At 37.0% G+C, this 18,264-nt stretch overlaps 1 protein-coding gene across 2 annotated transcripts in view; it reads left to right on the top strand.

Moving 5' to 3' along the window:
* Window positions 1-18,264, top strand: part of ITGA1 (integrin subunit alpha 1) — a 73,656-nt gene that overhangs the window by 24,150 nt on the left and 31,242 nt on the right. For both annotated transcript variants that reach the window (XM_048292864.1, XM_048292865.1), the window contains exons 2-9: window positions 4,128-4,248; window positions 6,399-6,511; window positions 7,469-7,557; window positions 7,647-7,761; window positions 8,425-8,552; window positions 14,338-14,486; window positions 16,208-16,358; window positions 17,948-18,113. In XM_048292864.1, the coding sequence (XP_048148821.1) occupies window positions 4,128-4,248; window positions 6,399-6,511; window positions 7,469-7,557; window positions 7,647-7,761; window positions 8,425-8,552; window positions 14,338-14,486; window positions 16,208-16,358; window positions 17,948-18,113 (1,032 nt within the window). The remainder of the gene's footprint in view (window positions 1-4,127; window positions 4,249-6,398; window positions 6,512-7,468; window positions 7,558-7,646; window positions 7,762-8,424; window positions 8,553-14,337; window positions 14,487-16,207; window positions 16,359-17,947; window positions 18,114-18,264) is intronic.

Here is an 18,264-nt window from a genome sequence, read left to right as displayed (position 1 = left end):
ATAAGGGTGCTGATTCTGCATTTGTAAGGTTAGAGTGGCCAGGCAGGCAATATGCTTGTGGACAAGTCCCAGAAAAATCTAGTTTTGCATGGTTTGGAGGCAGAATAACCATCCAGACACACAAACGTCTAGTTAAAAGAACTCATTAAATAAAACAGAAAAAAATTTATTAGTGGCTACTGGACAAGTATGAGCTACTACTCTAGGTTTGCAATAGAAATAATATTTGTGTTGTCGTCTTGGTGACTGAGTGTTAACCTTTCATGTATAGGTACAGGCTGTTCTAAGCAAAGAATGGCGCATGCATCAGCTCATGTTCTGCTCGGTGTAAATCAGTAGTGAGAGGGACATTGTCCCAGGTTTTCTGCAGTGTCTCGTTTCTTGTAGAACATGAAGTTAAAACTAGAACTTCAGTTTTAACCTTTGAGAAACATTTATATTCTGCATTTCTGAACTGTGTCAGTCAATTTTGATTTGTCTACAGTCATTCTGTTAATGGAACATGTTCACAAACTTAATTTACCTACATTATGTGTGACTAAGTCAAATACTATGTACCTTATGAAAAAATGTTTTTTCTCCTTAATACCCATAGCTCTGAAGAGAATCCTCTCCGACTTCCCTGTAGCTCTCCTTTTTCCACTGCTTCTGCCAATACTCTTCTTAATTCATACACAAGTTAGCTAGAAACAGTAGAGAATGCATGCTGTCTTAAACAGAAACTGGAAGTTTGAAAGAGTTCAGGCTAGATATTATTATTATCAATACCATTTTCACAGTCACAACCAGTAATATTTGTAAATATTCTGAATATTATTTAAATATTCTGAATCATTAGCTCCTGTGTACAGTGTTCTCTGTACTAAAAAATGAAATAAAGCGTTAAAGCCAAGTTGCCATAAATCAGTAGATAATTGTTAGCTAAATGTGTAATGTAGGTCACCATAAACTCCACTTTTCCATTTACCATCTGAAGATTTGAACGTCTTTTTGGCTTGTCAGATTTCTTTTTACAGGATCTATGGAAAAAGCAGCAAGCTACCTTTAAATACATTAATTATTTGTAAGTTAATTTTACACTGCTTATCACGACCCTTACTTTAATGCAAAAACATTATGCTCATGATGTTTCAAAGCACATGGAAGACAGAGAAGGGCATGCAGTACATTTACATATTAAAATATGCCACACAGTTTGTGTATGAAGTCAAAGTGTCTGAATTCTGGCTAAGATAGAAGGGGAAGAGAAGAGAGCAAAAGGACAGCCATACTGGAACAAATCAAGATGGTGTTTTGTCCAGAATCACATCTGAAGTACACGTAAGCTGATAGCTACAGACAAAAAGTAACCAAGCAAGCATATGTAGTGTTCCCTCTTCCAGTTTCCAAGTATCTCGAGCTAAGGGGATTTCCTGAGCCAGATGTGCATTCTGTGTGGGTTGTAAACTGCAGTGGTTTTGTTTTCCATTGAGTTATTCAGATGCCCATTGAGCATGTTACATTTAGCCTCCAAAACATTCTTTACCAACAAGGTCTACAGGTCTGTTCTGCTGTGTGGAGTCACCGCCTCATTTTTATTTCTGATCAGTCTGGCCCATCTAGCTTGTTTTGGTTCCTTGAGCTTTATTTTTTTTAGAAGAAAGCACTGTTATTGTTGATTCTTATTTGACCTCACTCAGGAGCATGAGGATTTGGGTGGTTGATAGCAAATAGCTGGCATTTTTTATTCCTCTTCTAGTTTGCTTGTTTTAGCATTTCGTATTTTCAGCCGTTATAACTATGAGGATTGGAAACGCATGCATTAAAATTATGAGATTTGAGAATGTTACATAACCAATTCAGGAAGCTTCAAGACCATTTCCTGTAATGACTACAGAGTAAAAATCAATAGTTTTCAATACTACGTCACTGTGATGGAACTCCTAGTCTATCAGCAGATGATGAAATGATGGTGGAGGATATGATGAAGTGAACAGAGCACAGAGTGCACGTGTAACGTTCAGCTGCTTTAGGAGAAAGCAAATGGGCTGGAATTTGTGGCCTTTAGTATTTCATATCATGATATGTGTTGAGCATCATCATAAGGTGAGAAAGGGGAAGAGCATGCCTCTAAAGACCTCTAGAAGGATATTCTGTTCAGAGGCTAAAGTGAACAGACTGCTGGAGATCATTAAGAGAGAAGTTGACATGGGTAGATTTTGCTTCTACCTTTCTTCTTGAGGTAATTAATGAACTTAGTAACTTTAGCAGGTGACTCATTAGTACTGTTTCATTGTCTAGCAGATCGACTGTTGAGTCTAAGTGACACAGTTGCAATCCCTTATATGGTTTGAAAAGTAATAATAGCTGTTGTTTTTACTCTGAAATGTAACAAAAGAAGATTTGAACTGGTGATAACTTGACTGAATTCCCAAAAATTGGGCTTGTTCATTTTAATTATACTAGAATGACTGAGAGTAGGGGAGGAAAACACCTATTGCACATGAACAGGCATAGCAGAATTTCTTTAAATATAAATGTTTAAGGAAGACAAAATTATTTTCCAACAAATTATTTCCCATCAGGCTGTCAACGATTAGTTTTTTCTTATCACTTGCAATGAATATTTTCTGAAGAACTAATCTCTGTTTTGGTTTTTTTCACTTCTTTATATTTCCTGACTCTGACTGAAGGAAGAAAAACTAAAATAACACAAATTAAACTTTTCCTTTTTTTTGCTGTCCAGTGAAACTGGAAATACCTACTGAATGACAAATGGTCTTCTGTGATAATTTTACTGCTTTAAGCAGGAAATAAGATGCTGAGAGAGACAGATTAGCATTGACCACTTGGGAGCCTAATTATAGTAACAAGCTTTCCATGAGAATTTTGTCAACTCAATGGTGAATAACACAGATGTGGTTTAGTAACTGAGCATTATTTAGATGTTTTGACTTGCAGCAAGTATTGAATATTTGGGTATTTTTGTGTGACTAATAAATGTCAGCAAATGATCGCGAAATGCTTCTTTAAAATTAAATGAAACTTGTGTATATTTGTTTTTTTAAGCAGTCTCAATGTTCTACAAATTCACCTAATTTTTGACTCTTGCGAATTAAATATACACCTCTGCAGCAGCAGACTCAGTGGTTACTTTTGAAACTGACTTACAGGACAAAGATGGAAGAGATCACTATAAGAAATAGTAAATAAAGAAAAAATAAATAGCCTTATTTTTATATAGAAATAGTGGTTTTTTACTTCTTAATGAGCCTTGCAGTTGGTTATAGGTATCATTTCAAGCTGAATTTTTACCCCATCTATCAAATTTTTCTGAAACTTGCTGTACAGCCAAACTTCTGCAGTGTCTTCCTTGACGATGATCACTGAACTCTAGGCTGTGGGAAATCAGTAATAACAAGCATTTGCTCTCCCGATTCATCTCTTCATAGTCCAAAATCACCATTGTATAGCAACTTTTCCTAAATGCACAAGTATCAGAGTTCTGCAAATAATCATATGTAAGTACTATGGCGATCAGCATATGGTTGCGTAGAATATTTATTTTATTATTTTCCAAAAATAAATGGTTTACAGGAATTAAGAGAAAACTATATACTTTTTTTTCTCTAATATAAGTTAAAATTAAATACATCTGAAAGATTTTCCTCCTTCTTTTCCTATGTGTTTTTTCTGCAAAGTGTTAAAAATTAGTTAATTCTCAATTTAAATAACCTTAAGAACTACTTCCTTGAATGAGTGAAAGAACATTTTGTTTTAAATTCTTGCATTAGAAATGAATGGAGCTAAAAAGAATAACTAAAAGAAACTAAATTAATAGCTAAAAAGTTAATGTTTTACTTACTGTCATTTGAATTGTGATTTTAAAATGAGTGATGTCGTTTGAAAAATATGTTTTGGATACAGAAGTCCAGTTGCCAACAACTCTGAATTTAGTTCTGTACCTATGTGTGAGGAAGTATGTTTTAAATCTCTTGCAAGTTGTGGTATGTAAGCCCCAAATGCCACTTTCAACATGTCTTGTACCTTCCATTAAGTCATAATTGAGCTTTGATTTCTTAGAGGTATTTGAGTTTATTTCTACTGCTACATACTAATTTTTTTTTAAATACTGGTTTTTTTTAAAGCTCTCTTTCACCTTGTTCGCACTTCCAACGTTGATGTGAAAAATGCACTGACCTTCAATGGGCCTCTGGAAGACATGTTCGGGTACACAGTACAACAGTATGAAAATGAGGAAGGGAAATGGTAAGCTCTTTTTCTTTTTTTAAATGAACACTCTAAATTACCAGGTATTCAGTGACTCAAGTGCTGTATTTTTATTTTCAAGTTAGGGTCAGATTCTGTCATGCATATTTCTTAAAATTATGCACAGTCCTGAGGAAATCTGGAAAGACTGGGAGAGAGAAAGGTCCACATATGTACCTACAATTATCTCCTCATATACACAAATGACTCCACAAAATGGGTAAATTCCCTCATTTATGGAGCTGAGAAAGGACTGTGTTTTGCCTGAGTTCTGTTTTTTCCATTGACCAAATGAAATCTTTATCTTTTCCTTCTGTTAATGTATTCACAAAGAAATTATCCCTATTTTACCTAAATAATCTGTATTACATGGTTTTTTTCTAAAGTTTTCTGTCAGAGGTTTTCTGAACTGAGTTTTTTAATTCAGTTGGTTGGAAGATTTACCTGTCAAAATATTAATTAGTACAGTACTCCCTCTGCCTTCCCTTTTGGAGGACTAAATATGTCTTGCAACTGGTAATATATTTACATTTGGGACTTGGAGCCTTTATCTTAACCTCTCTTTTCTTTCCTGTTGTTCTAAGTAGAGGTTGTATTTTGGCATGCTCGCTCATGTCATTGCTCGTTGGTCATTTGATAAACACCTGCCTCTGCTTTTCCCTTGTTAAAACAAACCCCAGAGGCTAATGGCTGGTCTGGAGGACTGAAATAACAATTGCATGGTAAAAGGTTTGAGAATGAGATCTCCACCTTTCTTTGCAGATAGCTCTGGTTTTCCCAGAGCTTTTTTGAAGATTCTTGGTAACCCCAGGGACTCCTGCAGCCATGCAGGAGTGACAGGCAGGAGGAGGCTGTGTGGCAGCCAGGCCAAACTGTTCTGCAGTGCCTGAGCAATCCCCACTGCAAGTGTTGGGTCTGCCAAATTCTGAGAGTGACCACTACTGCAACACCATGCACAGAGAAGTGGAATTACAGAACCTGCTTTTGAAAGTGCTAGTTCTTGATTGCTGCAATTGCAGGATGTTTAAATACACATTTGTATGAGGGTCATGAGAGAATAAGAATAATGACCTTCTTTGAGCTGATTTAGACCTTCAGGAAATGGAATCCATTCTAAAAGCTGGGATTTTGCAAAGTAAGCTGTATTTTTGTAAACTGTCCTGAAACCTTTCAAAAGCAAACAATAATATGAGCTGGAAATGGTGGCTCTACCAGTGGCCAGACAGCAATATATAAACTAGTATGCTAGATCTGAACATCTCTGAAATTGAACTCCAGAGATCCTATAAATTTCAAGCTTTCAGCATATCAGTATTTAAAGCAGAAAATCTGTAAGCTGATAATTAAAAATATACAAACAGCCTTGAGAGGATTTTTCTGCTGCTAAAACGCTACCTGTATGGCACAGATATAGCTTTCCAGCAACAGATGGTCTCTAATCCTGACTGCAGCTGTTTCTCAATAAAACTGGGATGCCCTAAAATTCTGGGATTCCCTTGTGCAAAAAGACAAAATAGCCTTTCAGACCATGTACCACGCTTCATGGAGCTCTTTCTTTCTGAGAAAGTAACAGCACAGGGGCATGAACCTGATGACCATTGATCTCCTCCTAGCAGATGTCAGGCACACTCAGCTCCTCTCCATTTCAAAAGTTGGAAATTTCTTTTAATAACATTTTATATTAATTAGAGGGAAGAACATGTCTTTTACAGTGCTGCTCCACATTATTTAAAACTAAATTCTTCCTCTGAGTGCTTGTGAGCCTCTCATTTGGCATTTGGTCTCTGAGCATTGAAAATAGGTTTTCATCTAAGATCTTGTAAAGATCAAGGACATACTAAATAAAGCATATCTTTCCTTCTGTATTACTTCTAATACTTGTCATCTACCCACCTATATTGCTTTTATTTCCCACTGGAATTTTTTAAAATGTTATTCTATTCCATAACTGGGTATATAGGCACATTTCCTTTCCGTGTCATTATTATTTATCTTGCATCTGAACTGGAATAATAGATACTTTTCTTTTTGCCCATCCTGTACTGCTCGTGTGGAGCTTGCTGCACCTGTGTTCTCTCTATAAGTTTTATTTGCTGACTTTTGTGCCTTGTTAGAAAGAAGACATATCAGGTAACTTACTTCATTTGCAGGGTACTTATTGGTTCACCACTAGTTGGCCAACCTGAGAAAAGAACAGGCGATGTCTACAAATGCCCTGTAGGAAGGGACAGCCCGTCACCCTGCACAAAACTGAACTTACCAGGTATGCAAGGCAATAAAGCTGTGTCACATGGAGGAATAATAGAGGTTACATCTTAGGAGATTTTTAGCTAGTAAGTATGCATTATAAATGTTTTTCTAGTGAAAATTTACTTGGGCATCCAGAGCTAAATGTAAAAGAAGTTGTATTTGTAACATTAAAAATAATTTTATTTTAAGGCTTCTCACTGTCCTGTGGAAAACATGCTCATAATTTTAGAATGTGTTATCAAAACTTTATTATGACTGACATTAATTGACTGTGGTTGGCAGTCCTGGCCATCGAGCCAGAAAGGTCTTGGAGCATAATTTCGATTACTCTTTCCAAAGCTGTCTGAAGCCAAGAGCCTTCTTGTAAAGGCTCTTGCCATCAGTAAGCTTTTGATGAAAATGTAAGTAGGCTGATGCATCTTAATATGACATAGGTAAATATTAATGGTTTTCTTGCTCAAAAGATACCTGATGTAGACTGGAAAGAAATTCCTGTTAATATGAACTTCACTAAATATACCTGTTGTGATATTTTTTATCTGCCTGTGTTCCTTGAAAACCTAAATGTCAGTAATGTAACGTAACAGTAAGAAGTAAAAAAGCTATTCAGTCAGTCATAGCAAGACAAGGTAAAAAATGAGGGTTTTTTTCCTAATTAAAAAAACTCTGTGCATAGTAGTATCTTGTTTCCATTGTGCTGTTATTTTTACTTTTTTTCTTTTCTCGCGGTTCAAGCAAACTATTTGAGACAGCAACCCAGACAAATTTTCTGGGATAAAAGCCAGTCTCAGAAATTTTTCTTGATTGTTGCAATTGAAGAAGGAGGGGGAAGGGTGCTAAAATATTTGATGAAACCAGTGTCAGTCTGGGTTTTATTTTAGAAGCTGGAAGCTCTATACTAGGGGATATATAATTTAACATTTTGTTTTTGAAGTTTTCCCAAATACTTAACATTTTAATCTATTTATAGCTTCTACTTCAGTTCCTAATGTCGTGGAAGTAAAAGAAAACATGACTCTTGGAACAACCTTAGTGACTAACCCAAAAGGAGGGTTTCTGGTAAGAAAGGACTTTTTGCTAATTTTAAAAGTCTGGTTTTTTCTCGGGTATTGTAACAAAAACATTTCACCCTTTTTCATTTTTTAAAGGCGTGTGGACCACTTTATGCTTATAAATGTGGACGTTTGCATTACACAACTGGAGTTTGTTCTAATGTCAGCTCCACTTTTGAAACCATTGAGGCCATTGCTCCGTCAGTGCAAGGTATGCATGCCACAGGAATTTTCCTGTGTGTCTGAAAATAAAAAGTGCCAAACAAGACAAATGTATACGCATAGGCATACCAAAAAAATGAACTGCTTAACTTAGCTACCAGCATTACCAAGTTAAGTAAATGTTTTCATTGTCCGTATATAACCTAAATTCTTCCTGCTTTTGGAATTTATCTCAGTCTAAACAATCATTACAGTGCTATGTAACATCCAAACACAATTGCTAAAAATAGTTGCTTATGTTTTTAACTTATGGCCAAAAGACTCCTTTTAAATAATGACAGCATATTGAGACCTAATACAAACCCAGCTTAGTAATATACATACAAATCTTAAAGACCTGGTCCTTTGAAAAAATTGTAGGAGAATAGATTGACATTGAAGAAGGTACAGGGTCACTGGTAAATACTCCAGTTATGTGATCTCCTCCCATTCTTAAAATTCTGCTCCCAAGAAAGCCCCTTCCTGATAAAAGGAACACAAGCCATGGGAAACACAATGCAAAAGTTGAAGAATGGTAGTTGGCATCAAACATGTCAGTTCAGCCCCACTGCAGAAGGATATACATTTGTTACAAATTACAAAAGTAGCTGGAGCTGTGAGATAAGTCTGATCCTTGTTAGTGTCAATTCTTATGTGGCAATTTGTGTTGCAGAGTGTAAAACCCAGCTGGACATCGTCATAGTCCTTGATGGGTCCAACAGCATTTATCCATGGGAGAGTGTCACAGACTTTCTGAACAGCCTCCTGAGAAACATGGATATAGGTCCTCAGCAAACACAGGTAACATGGTAGATATTTTATGTTTTTTTAATTTGAGAGGAAAAAACAATTTACAGGAAATTATATAATAGTGTCATCTATGGACCTCTTCAATTCCAAGAACTTACAGCAGCAGTTACTAAAGCAAAATAGCTGAAACCACAACTAAGTCAGTACTCAGTCATCAAGCAGCAATGTCAGGAAGACTATCCCTCCCCCCACTAGTCAGGCAGTCTGGAGAAACCAACTTTCTAACCTAGAGACAAAAGTTAAGTGCATTAAGTGAGACTGCTTGAACGCTGTCTTGTCCCACTTCCTTCCTCTCCACAGCCCCTTCTTGTCTTCCTTTGTACTTCATTGCACAAAGGTCATTTCTGCTCTTCGGAAGCACACATGCGTGGTTTGGACAGCCTTTGATTATAAGCTTTTTGGAGCAGTGTTCTTAGTACTGTGGAACATTGGGCACACAGCTTTTAAACCCTGAAATCATAATTAACAAGTGACTGTTTAGCTGCATGTTATTAATGGCAGAAGCTGCATTTATATAATGAGTGGAGAGGGCCAAATTCCCAGCTGCTATAAATCAGAGTGGTTCCATCAGAATTAATGGAGCTACAACCAATTACCCCCCTGAGGATCTGGCATATGTCCCAGAGGCTGCTGAACAGATTATGTAAATATCAGTTCTAAGAGAACTCTGGGAAGGGGGAAACACTGACTCTGGGATACATATTAACACAGAAAGCCTTATTAACATCAAGAGAAGAAACTGTTTCTTCCTTTCCTTTCTCTATTTTCCACCTCCCCAAATCAAGGATTTTCCAGGACCTCCTGTAATAAGTTATATGCTACAGGCAGTTTTGCAGCTTCAGGTTAACTCCTAACATTCAGCTCCTACCTTTACAAAGGAGACTGTGAGAAGATGTGAAGGATACCTCTGCCTGCAGAGAGTATTACCCCCATCATTTTCCATATTAATTGGGGTTTTCAAGTTACCAGCCAGGTCGTCTGTTGGCTACACTGAACACTGGCTGATAAAATAACTTATAAACTGTCAACTTCACAATCATATCCTGTTATTTTAAACACACTGTTCTTTAGATATTGTGAGGAAGAAGGAAAAGCACTTTGTGAAATTTAGCAGAAAGGAAAAAATTCCTTCTGTTCCCTTAAACAGATGATTACTCAAACATGTACCATCTTAAAATACTTAAATCTGAACTTCCCAGTATGGGGCAATGGCTGCATGGAAATCATCACTGCCTTCTGTCCAAAGGTCTTCATGGGAGTGGTATGCAGGGCAACCAAAGCTACTGCACCCTCACTCCTCTTCCTTACCCAGCAACTCCTAAATTTTTACAATGCCACACCTCTGTTATGTTCAGTTTTGGAATACTGCCTCATCTGTGTGGCTCAGCTCATGCACAAAAGATCCCTGGCTGGCCTGCACTCCAGCAGCCTCCCATTTCCACCTACAAAATCCTTTGTGCCCACAGTTTGGCATAGCTACCCCTCTTCTCACACGTACACATATTCACTTGAGAACGTCAGCTTTGGCATCTGGTTGCTACAGAGCAGAAACATTTGAGAGGGAGATAAGAATGTGATAAGGAGTAGAGAGGCTGAAAAACTGGAAATGGACGACAAAAGCTTGGTGGAATTTTCTCAGTCCCTCTTACCTTCCTCCTTCCCCAGAACATATCTCATCTCCTCCTCTCCTCTGAGCCCCCTGCTTGGGAACCCTGGCACATCTGAAGTTCATAATGAGTTTATACTCTATCCCCGACCCACACTGTCTCCTTTCTCAGAAAAAATGTTTAAATGACTATACAATGGGGAAGAGGAGAAACAACAGAGCAGACTAATTTATCCCCTCTCTTCTGGGAGCACAGAAGAGAAGCATAGGAACAATAACTTACTCTCTGTCTGTTTAAATTGATTTTTCCATTTTAATTTTTTATTACTGAGCATGTAGAAATCAGTGGACTTTCACTGACTTAAGACTGTTTTGCACAGGAATGAGGTGATTACAGAATAACTCCTTAGCAGATTGGGTGTGACTTGTTCAAAACTGTGTTTTGATTGGAAGCTTTTGAGATTATTTTTTTTTCCCCACTTACCCCCTCCATGAACAATGGTCATTATATTTGCAACAAGTCAGGAGAGAAATTTCTCAGTGTCCCATGTTTGGCAGATTTGAAAATGATAGCCTGAAGTTTCAGATGCAGAAAGTCAAAGTTTATGGTATTTTTTTTCCAGTATTTCCTTCCTTCCCTCTTTCCCTTCTCCAGATAATCTACAACACCATACTGATGATTAAGCTGCATATCTTGAGTTTTAGGATAAAAGAAGTAAATGGAAGTGATGATATAAAAGTGGAAAAAGTAGGAGGAATTATGAAGAAATAGAAGTAGAAACAAAATCAAAATATTTCTCTTGGCCTTTTTTTGCCTCTTTTTTAACTGTTGTGGAGATAATTGTCTTTTTAATATGTAGGGGTAGGTTTTTTAATCATTTACATATGAGTAACGTTCTGTGGATTTCTCTCAAAAGAGAAAGCAGAATACTTGAATAAGTTCAATTCTGGCTTTAAAGCTATGCTGGAAAGGCCTTCAAAATCTTCAGACAGTTTCTATTTTTACATTAATATATGACATAGGCAGTTATAGATGTTTGGCCTGTACCTTATTATGTCTCCAAAGGGACTGTATCACACACTAATAAGTCACGCCATGTCATATCTTATGATTAGTTTTGTCTTCAGAAGAACAGAAGTGTAATTAAAAAGTATTACAAAGATTAAGGATGTAGAAAGATCTTTGCAAGAGTTTACAAGTAACTTGTATCTTGAAGTAAACAAAACGTGGGAGAATTAATTTTTTTTTGGTTCACATACCTTTAAAAAGATCTCCTTATGAAAAAATGTATTATCCATTAATTCTTCTTCCCAAGGCATCTCTGCTTTTCTTTTACATTAAGTATCAGTACATCCAAAAATATTTCTGATTTCTCCTCACATCCCAATGCTGAAAACCCTAACATATAATTTCATGTACCAAATGGTTTTCCTTTCATTTTGTTATTTTAGTTGTTGGTAGTTTTTGCCAAATTGATTGGCTTAATAATTTATTGGGAAAGCCAGAATGCACTTTCCAAATAAGGGTCTGTATTCATTTATGGGACAACAATAAATCGTAGCCCTGAGAACTGCTTTGTTCCAAAGTAGAACAGTCCATCATTTGCCTGTTCTCTTGTACAACACTTCTCACAGGAACTGGGGACAATTAAAGAATTATTCCCTTGTGTAATGTAAAAGCCATGGAATGCTAGGGAAGGGAACATAAGCTTAAGAATTACAAGAATGTTCAATAGATTATGGTCAGTAATGCTGGGAAAAATAAAAGTTTCTCTGGAGTAGAGCAGAATTACTACTGTGTAGTACTATTGCATTTTCCAGATATAAATTAAACAAGCAAATCAAAACATACGATGCCTGTAAGCATCATTCTTAGGGGCTTGCTGAAGTCCCATAAAGGCACGTTTGTATCAGGTAGATGTGCACTTGCAATTTTGCATAAGATGAAAAGGCTACAAAAGCTCAAACCTTCATTGCTCTCTAATAGAATGTAACTCTAATTTTACAAGGTGGACTTCATTCTGTGATCCTGTAGGAGACTGGAGCATGAAGCCTAGTAGCTTTTTCTCAGAGGCTTTTTCTTACCTTTTATTGAGGAATGGTTCATCTTTGGTGCCATGGAATATATAGAAAATGATGATCAATGTTTTCAAAGCTCGTGTTAAGGAAGGTTCCCACATGACAATTGTATCCCATAAGATAACCACATGCCCCCCTTCCTTCCTGATTTACAAGCTATGCAGCACAGTGCAGTTTCAGACTCAGATGTTCTTCCCATTCACTTCCTGAGAAGGAAATGCCCAAAATGTGTACTTGCTGTGATCGTGGACGTTTCCTTTCAAACAGGAAATGATATAACTCAATGTCAGCCTATAATCTTTTTTTAGGAAGATGACAACACCAACATGCGTCTGTAGAATCATGAAAGACTGGCAGATGCTTTTCACAGTGGCAGCAGTCAGTAGATCATTTCATTCTTGGTACCTTAAAAGCTGGAGAGAAGGAGCCATGAATCCACACCAACAAGCTTCCCAGTATACTATAGTGTCTGGCTACACTTGGTGCATGGCCCTGGAATTCTTAAGCCATTGCTCCTCCAAAAAATCAAGCATGATGCAAATCTTTTTTTCATCTTGTTTTTAAGACTAACAGCATCCAATTCAGATAATGCTGTACATCACTTTAGATGCATGCCACAAAATAGTTGCCTTGGAGGGAACAGGTTAAAAATTTTGTCTTCAGCTTGTGATTTATTCAGTGCCCCGAGTGCTCTGAGTGATGACACAGAGAGTGTGCTCTGGTTGGTCCTGTAAACAGTGCACAGGCTTAATAGGCTGCTGCTCACAGGAACATTGCAGCCTCTGCATTCTCTCTGCTGCAGATGGAAGAGGGCATACCTCCAAGAGACAAATAGCTGAAAGGCAGGAACTTGTCCTAACTTTGAATTTACATCAGTTCTTCCAGATTTGATTGTGTTTTCAAAAGGATACGGAAATTCAGTGGGATAGATTTTGCTATCACATTCCATTGTAATTATAGTGCCATAATCATATGTAACTAACATTTCATAATGATCATGTTATTGATGTTTACTGTGAAATATTTATCCAGTTCTAACCCTTCTGCTACAAGCAAACAAATATGGTGCAGAATCTGAGAGGCTATGTAAGTACCTGAAAAAAAGCCCTGTACAGCATTTTTAAAGTACATACTAAGCCACTTCCAAAATAATAAGATGGTAAAAACATCCCAGAGGTCTTATTGATCTTCAGTACCTTAATGCTAGAGTGCTTTTAATAATAGATGAGTGAGACATAAATGCCACGTAATACTGCATTATCCTAAATAACACCTATAAATTGCCATGTGTAACGTAAAATTGAAATATGCTAATGGAACATTGTGTGGCTTCTTCCCAGTAAAAGCTGTCTGGAACCTGCCAAAATATTAAAACTGACAGGGATGAATGGGAGAAATTAATTAATATTTAAGAATATTGCTCGTCTTTTTATTCTGCTCTTGGTTTTGCAGCAGGTTCCCTCAGGCATTTTGTGGTTATTGCACAATCCCATGTGTTGATCTTCCGCACAAAGACTTGTCCTGCTAAGGTTATCTATAGACTTTACGTTACCCTCCCCCAGTCCCAAAGCCACCATTTCCTTCATGCTTTACCCTCTCATACTTGTCAGGTGGTACTTTGACATACCTCCTGCTGGGAGAACGTCCATGTCACAGATGTCCCTGCTGTCTTCATCAAGATAAGAGTAATTGGGTCTTCCTGTTTCTAGGCTCAATTTAGGGTAAATAAACTATTGGATGTAGGAATATTTTATTTGAGTGGAATGAAGACAGCTGTGAGTGAGCCATGACCTTGTATGCTATAAGGAAAACAGCTTTGAGGAGTTGGGACTGGTGGTTGGGACACTGGTCTGCCTCGGCCTAGAGGAGCGCAGAGCTCCCATCCAGATTGCCTCAAGCCAGGAAGACCAAGGACTTGAGACAGCTTTTGGCTTTATTCCAGTTCTTAATAAAAGCAATTTAGAAACTTCAAAACGTTTCATGAGACTGTCATCTAGCTAGTCTTGCTCAAACACATATAGGTTACTGCAGGAGACACAGTAATATTTTCTATAAGTGTAGTTGATTTTTAGCATGAACTGTGTGTTTCAGGTTGGAATTGTTCAGTACGGACAGACTGTAGTCCATGAATTTTTCCTGAATACATACTCAACAACGGAAGATGTGATGGCTGCAGCCTCAAGAATACGTCAGCGGGGTGGCACACAAACCATGACAGCCCTGGGAATAGACACGGCCAGGTACGTACACAGGATGACGTCCCCCTGTTTCCTGGGGGAAACAAGCACACGCAGGGTGGTTATTCTGATTTTATGTGTTAAAAACATGGAGTGGCTAACATCTGACTTGATTTCAGCTAAGCAAACATCATATAGGAGGAAGGTGGATAAGCAGACTCTATCCAGCACCTAGAGCAATTGTGTATGAGCCTCTTGAAATGCAGCCATCTCATGAATAGAGGAATTAGGAAAAGATAATAGACGTGGAGCAAGGTTGTAGGTGTAAGCAAAGGGCTGACAATATCTGATGTCCACATAGAGCAGGTAGGAACTGTGTACGTAGAGGGATGAAGAAAATCAAGTTTTACAGAGGAAAAATGAAAAAAATAGATTTTTTAATGTTGTTTTAATTCTGAAGTTGATTATTACAATGTTAAGCCCACACTTGTCAGAAAGCCTAGAAATTTTATATCCTAAGTCTTTGAAGCTTCTCGATCACTGGGAGATTAACAATCTGTTGTAGCAAGAGCAATATTAAGAAATGCTTCTTTTATGAGAAAAATGAAATCTGACTTTCATAGAACAGACAGTAAATGCAAAATCTCTCCAAAAATTGCAAACTGTACAGTGTTGTCCTGGTATCTTTTTTCTTTTCTGGTTTTTATTTTCCCCATCACAAAAGCAAGATTTTTTCCACAAAAGACTGCCTTCACTCTTTCCAAACAACTGTTTAGTGAAATATGCAACATCCTTCTGATGAACAATTTGATTATCTGACCAAAGTTTTGTTGATGTGGTGTACAATTGAATTCTGATCTATTAATGTTTTCCTGAGATACGAGTAGAAGCTTGAGAAGTCCAAACAAGTTCATGAAAGCAGAGCCAGTTGAGAATTGCCAAGTACTCAGAAACCACATCTAGTTCAGAAAGCCCCCGTGTACCACAAAATGCTGGAGGCTTGTATATACAGAAACTGTCAGCAAAAGCTTCCTCTGTTCTCACAGTCATCCCCCATTGGCCATTTTCAGTGGTAAATTCCAACTTTCACTCATGTGGCCAGTTCTAGAATTCTGTGATACTTTTCTGAAAAGAGGAAGCCCTGCTTCCTTCCTTCTCCTCCAGAGCCCTAATCAGTCTTGCCTGCCTTGTCAGGTCCAGAGTCTGGGTAAACATCTGCCCAAAACCTCAGAGCCTGTTTGCCCATCTGCAACTGTAGAATTCAACCGGGTGCCCCAGCCTGCCTCCACTCACCTGCAACCTATCTGCCTCATCCCCAATACCCAGTGTTAATTCACATAGGTATGCAGAGGTGTGCTGGTAGCTGAGTAAATACTTTGACCAGTTGGAATGCTGCAGTAGGCTGGAGATAGGTGAGGGTTTTCTACATGGGTTTTTGGAAACAGAGGGTGTTGGCTTGGTCTTTTTTTAAGATGCCAAAAGCTGTTTTAAGGTGCCAGAAGTTTATTTATAGAGAGGAAAAGTTTTTCACTGTCCAGCTTTATTTTTTCTCCTATTGCTCTCAAGTGAGTGAATAATGAATGAATGCTTGTAAAACTTTGGCTGTGAACTGTCATGTAAGTTCCAGTTGGAGATGTTTGTATTTATTCATGGTTAACACTAATCTCCATTTCCTGCTTCCTAGTTAATATAAAATCTTTTCGTTTATGTTTAGCTATGCAAATATGATGCATGTGCTAAATGCTGACATTGCCTTTCTCCAAAATGCTTTATGGTCACTTTAGGGAAGAAGCTTTTACTGAGGCTCATGGTGCACGAAGAGGAGTACAAAAAGTAATGGTTATTGTGACTGATGGGGAATCACATGACAACTACAGATTACAAGAAGTGATTGATGATTGTGAAGATGAAAACATTCAGAGATTTGCTATTGCTGTAAGTGAAATTTAATGGGAAAATTCAGAATCTTAAAAGCATGTTTTATCTTCTAAATGTAATTTCAGTTTTAGAAGTTCATTTCACAGAATCTTTATGGAAATACAATTATTTCAGAGAGGAAAAATGGAAAAAGCTGAAAAAAACATTAAAAATTTGCTTTCTGATGTTATAGCATATAAGAAAAGCAATCTACCTGTCTTCTGGATGATGACAGGTGCGCATCTCTGTGAAGAAAAAGGAAGAAGAGTTTGAGGGACAGTTTTATATCAAATCCATTTTTTTAAAAGCAATATTGAGCAGAATGGACTAATACAATATTCTAAGCAACTTCAATAGAAATATTACCTATTAAAAAAAAAAGCAAATGTAAACCATCAAGAAGATGCATGTTCATTATGTTTGTTTTGTATGCTTGCGTTCTAAAGCTGTCATTTTCATGTTAAGCAAACTTAGTAGCTGAATGAGAATAGAGGTTCACCCATGTCAAGAAATTTTAAAGCATTAATTATAGATTTGGTGTTAATACTCCCCTACATTTGTATATTTTATACACAGATCTTCTATTTTTTTGTTGTTAATTTTGAAGGGACACTGGTTTGTTGCCTCTCCATTGCTATTTTTCTTTGTTTTGCTATCTTATTTTTGGCAAAATAAGGCATTATGAAACCATTAAACTTAAAGAAAGATGCTATACTTAATTTAAAGAAAGACATAAAACGAAAGTTGAGTCCATCAGCACACAAATTTTCAGTGGTTTTCCTCATAAAATTAGAGATAACTAAAGAAAAAGTTCTCCTTGACACTGCAACAATTTTTAGCAATAAAATCCCTGTTTAGAACTAAATTTGAATTGCTCCAGTTGGCTGAGATGCTAGAACATGGGAATTTGTTTTTTGTCTCCCTCTCAAATCAAGTTTAGTGTATAGAGCCCTTTTTGATGTGAAAAATATCTGTTTGTCTGGGAATTAGAGAAGTGAGGTGTTTTTTTCTGAGGTATCCTGAATTGTTACAGTAGTGGTGGTAAAACTGCAAACCATATCTGAAGTCTTGTATTGTGTTGAAATTGTTAACACTGAATGCAAGTATTGTTGTTACAGGTATTTAAAGGGCAAATTTTCACAGAATAAAGAACTACTCTATGCCTAATCAACTTGTAATTAATTGCATGTATAGCATGTTATGATAAGAACTGGTGATTATGCAGAAGCCAGTGTAATTGTGTACTCTGGTTTGGGAAGTGTTTCATTGGTTTTTTTCCTAAATTATGGCCCACTTCAACAAATCATAGAATAAATTATTAGAATTTTGTGGAGAAGGGGTAAAAGTACAGTCGAGGATATCAGACATCACACCACACAGTTACTTTGTTTGCTGTCAAATGCTATTTTCAAAAAAACAACTGAGCCCTCATACAGTTCTGTTCTTTCATTGGGAAAGACTCAAATCAATTTGAGTGAGGTTTTAACAGAATAAATTAAGGTCAGAGATGATTTTCCACCATGCTCTGACAACCTACGTCATGGTAACCTTTTTAAACAGGTTATGAAATATATGCTTGACTTTTGTTTTGCTTTTATTCTCTTTAGATTCTTGGCAGCTACAGCAGAGGAAATTTAAGTACTGAGAAATTTGTAGAGGAAATAAAATCAATTGCCAGTAAGCCTACTGAAAAGCATTTTTTCAATGTCTCAGATGAATTAGCTCTTTTAACCATTGTTGAAGCACTTGGAGAGAGAATATTTGCCCTGGAAGGTATGCCATTATTTAAAATTTTACTTTATGCCTGCATTACAACTGAAACAACTAGAAGAGCACCTGTTTTTATCCTCCTTTGAAATGCATTGTGCTGCATAAAATTCATTCTGCAGGTATTTCTTCCATGGTGATTATGAAAATATTTTAT

This window comes from Corvus hawaiiensis, chromosome Z (genome assembly GCF_020740725.1).
Source record: "Corvus hawaiiensis isolate bCorHaw1 chromosome Z, bCorHaw1.pri.cur, whole genome shotgun sequence".
Lineage (NCBI taxonomy): Eukaryota > Metazoa > Chordata > Aves > Passeriformes > Corvidae > Corvus > Corvus hawaiiensis.
Note: the sequence above shows the minus strand (reverse complement) of the source record. Positions and strands in the feature narration are given on the sequence as shown.